Source organism: Spinacia oleracea, chromosome 4 (assembly GCF_020520425.1).
Source record: "Spinacia oleracea cultivar Varoflay chromosome 4, BTI_SOV_V1, whole genome shotgun sequence".
Taxonomy (NCBI): Eukaryota; Viridiplantae; Streptophyta; class Magnoliopsida; order Caryophyllales; family Amaranthaceae; genus Spinacia; species Spinacia oleracea.
The window spans coordinates 40,963,145-40,965,811 of NC_079490.1; the positions used below are offsets into that span (position 1 = coordinate 40,963,145).

The window sequence follows — 2,667 nt, forward strand, 5'->3', positions numbered from 1 at the left end:
TTCTTCTTGGATGGATATTAGGGATTCTTCCAAATTCCCATCCATCCAAGTGATCAAGAAAAGACAACATTCACATGCCTAATTGGCACCTTTGCATATCGAAGGATGCCGTTTGGGTTGTGCAATGCTCCGACAACTTTCCAACGATGCATGATGGCAATATTTTCGGAATTTCTTGAGAAAATCATGGAAGTCTTCATGGAGGACTTTAGTTTCTATGGGGAAGACTATGGTTCATGCCTAGTCAATCTAGGAAAGATGTTGAAAAGGTGTGAGGATGTCCACCATCATTTTGAATTGGGAGAAGTGCCACTTTATGGTTGAGGAAGGCGTTGTCCTTGGTCAAGTGATTTCAAGCAAGGGAATCCAAGTTGACAAGGCCAAAATAGAAGTGATTGAGCAACTGCCTCCCCCAATCAATGTCAAGAGGATTCGTAGTTTCCTTGGTCACGCCGGTTTCTACCGGCGGTTTATCAAGGATTTCTCAAAGATTGCTAAACCACTATCTAGTTTTCTTGTCAAGGATGTCCCTTTTGTCTTTACTAATGAATGCCTTGAGTCTTTTAATAGGATCAAAAAAGCTCTCGTCACTGCACCCATTATCCAACCCCCCAATTGGGAGCTACCCTTCGAGATTATGTGCGATGCTAGCGATTTGCCATTGGGCGGTGCTTGGGCAAAGAGATGGTAGAGCCCTTCATGCAATTGCTTATGCAAGCAATTAAGACCCTTGATAACGCGCAAGCAAACTATTCCACAACGGAAAAGGAGCTTCTTGAGGTTGTGTATGCCTTGGAGAAGTTTCAGCCTTATCTTCTGGGTTCCAAAATTGTCATCTACACAGATCATTCGACCTTGAAGTACCTTCTTGCTAAGAAGGATGCCAAGCCAAGTCTTATCCGTTGGATCCTTCTCCTTCAAGAATTCGATATCAAGATCCGTGATAAGAAGGGAGCCGAGAACCTAGTGGCGGCGGATCACTTGTCTAGGTTGGAAGTGAAGGGAAGTGGTGAGAATCTCACCATTGATGAGGCTTTTACGGATGATCACCTCTATGCTATTCAAACCAAGGTCACTCCTTGGTATGCTGACATTGTGAATTTTCTAGCTTGTGGGGTGATTCCTCCGGACTTCACCTCCCAACAACGGAGGAAGTTGAGGCATGATTGCAAGCACTATATTTGGTATGTTCCGTGTCTATTGAAAATAGGGGTTGATGATCTCTTGAGGAAGTGTGTTCCGGATGATGAGATTCAAGGTGTTCTTCATATGTGTCATTCCTCACCTAGTGGTGGTCACATGGGTGTCTCCAAAACCGCGGCAAAGGTTTTGCAATCTCTTCTATGGTGGCCATCTCTTTTCAAGGATGCTTGGGTTTTTTTGAAGATTTGTGACAGGTGTCAACGAGTTGGTAATATCTCCAAGAAGGATGAAATGCCTCAAAATCCCATCCTTGAGCTTGAAATTTTCGATGTATGGGCTATTGACTTCATGGGGCCTTTCATTTCTTCGCAAGGGAACACCTACATACTTCTAGCGGTTGATTACGTGTCCAAGTGGATTGAGGCCATTGCCACCCCTACAAATGATGCTAAAGTGGTCATCCAATTCTTCAAGAAAGTGATATTTCCTAGGTTCGGGATGCCTAAGGCAATCATTAGTGATGGTGGGTCTCATTTCAAGGATGCCTTCTCAAACCTTCTCTCCAAATATGGTGTCATCCAAAGGCGAGGCTTATCTTACCAACCTATGACAAGTGGTCTTGCGGAGGTCTTCAACCGCGAGATCAAACTCATTCTTGAGAAAATGGTATCCTCGAACCGCAAGGATTGGGATTTGGAGCTTGATGATGCCCTATGGGCCTAAAGAACGGCCTATAAGACTCCCTTTGGAATAACACCATATAAGCTTGTGTATGGGAAGAGTTGCTACCTCCCGGTAGAGATGGAATTCAAGGCCTCAAGTGCCATCAAGCACATAAATTTTGATCTAAAGAGTGCGGGGGAGAAGAGGCTCCTAGACTTGCATGAGCTAGAGGAATTGCGTATGAACGCATATGATTCGGCAAGTATCTACAAGGCCAAGTCTAAGGAATATCATGACCGGAATATCCCAAAGAAGGACTTTCAAGAAGGTGAGAAAGTCCTATTCTTCAACTCGAAGTTAAATCTTTTTCCAGGAAAACTCAAATCTCGGTGGAGCGGCCCCTTTGAGGTAAGGAAAGTGTTGCCTTATGGTTCATTGGAGCTTTGGAACAAAGACAAATGCGACTTCTTCAAGGTCAACGGTCATAGAGTGAAAAAGTATTTCGAAGGAGCCCACATTGGGACGGTTTGCACAACACATCTCCAAGCAATCACTTGATCTTCTCCGTGAAGATGCGTGAAGCTAGTGACGTTAAAAGAGCGATTTTCGGGAGGCAACCCGTGATCTCTAACCCTTGTCTTTTAATTTTTCTTTCATTTTTCTACCTTTTTTTTTGCATTATTGGTGTTTGGTGAGCTGTTGTTAGTCATCGGTTTTTAAGTATATGATGCATGGCATGAATTGAGAAGAGAAGGGGGGATTTGGTTTTTGATACAGGTCCGGTTCGGCCAAACCATGGAGTAGTTCGACCGAACCAGTCAAAAGTTCGGCCTGACCACCTCATCGTTCGATCGAACTGTT

The 2,667-nt window shown here is 44.1% G+C and overlaps 1 protein-coding gene across 1 annotated transcript; it reads left to right on the forward strand.

The window, feature by feature from the left end:
• Nucleotides 1-1,944: 1,944 nt before the first annotated feature.
• Nucleotides 1,945-2,364, forward strand: LOC110795328 (uncharacterized). The gene has a single exon (XM_022000329.1). It carries the CDS (start codon nucleotides 1,945-1,947, stop codon nucleotides 2,362-2,364), a length of 420 nt encoding a protein of 139 aa, XP_021856021.1.
• Nucleotides 2,365-2,667: the final 303 nt, after the last annotated feature.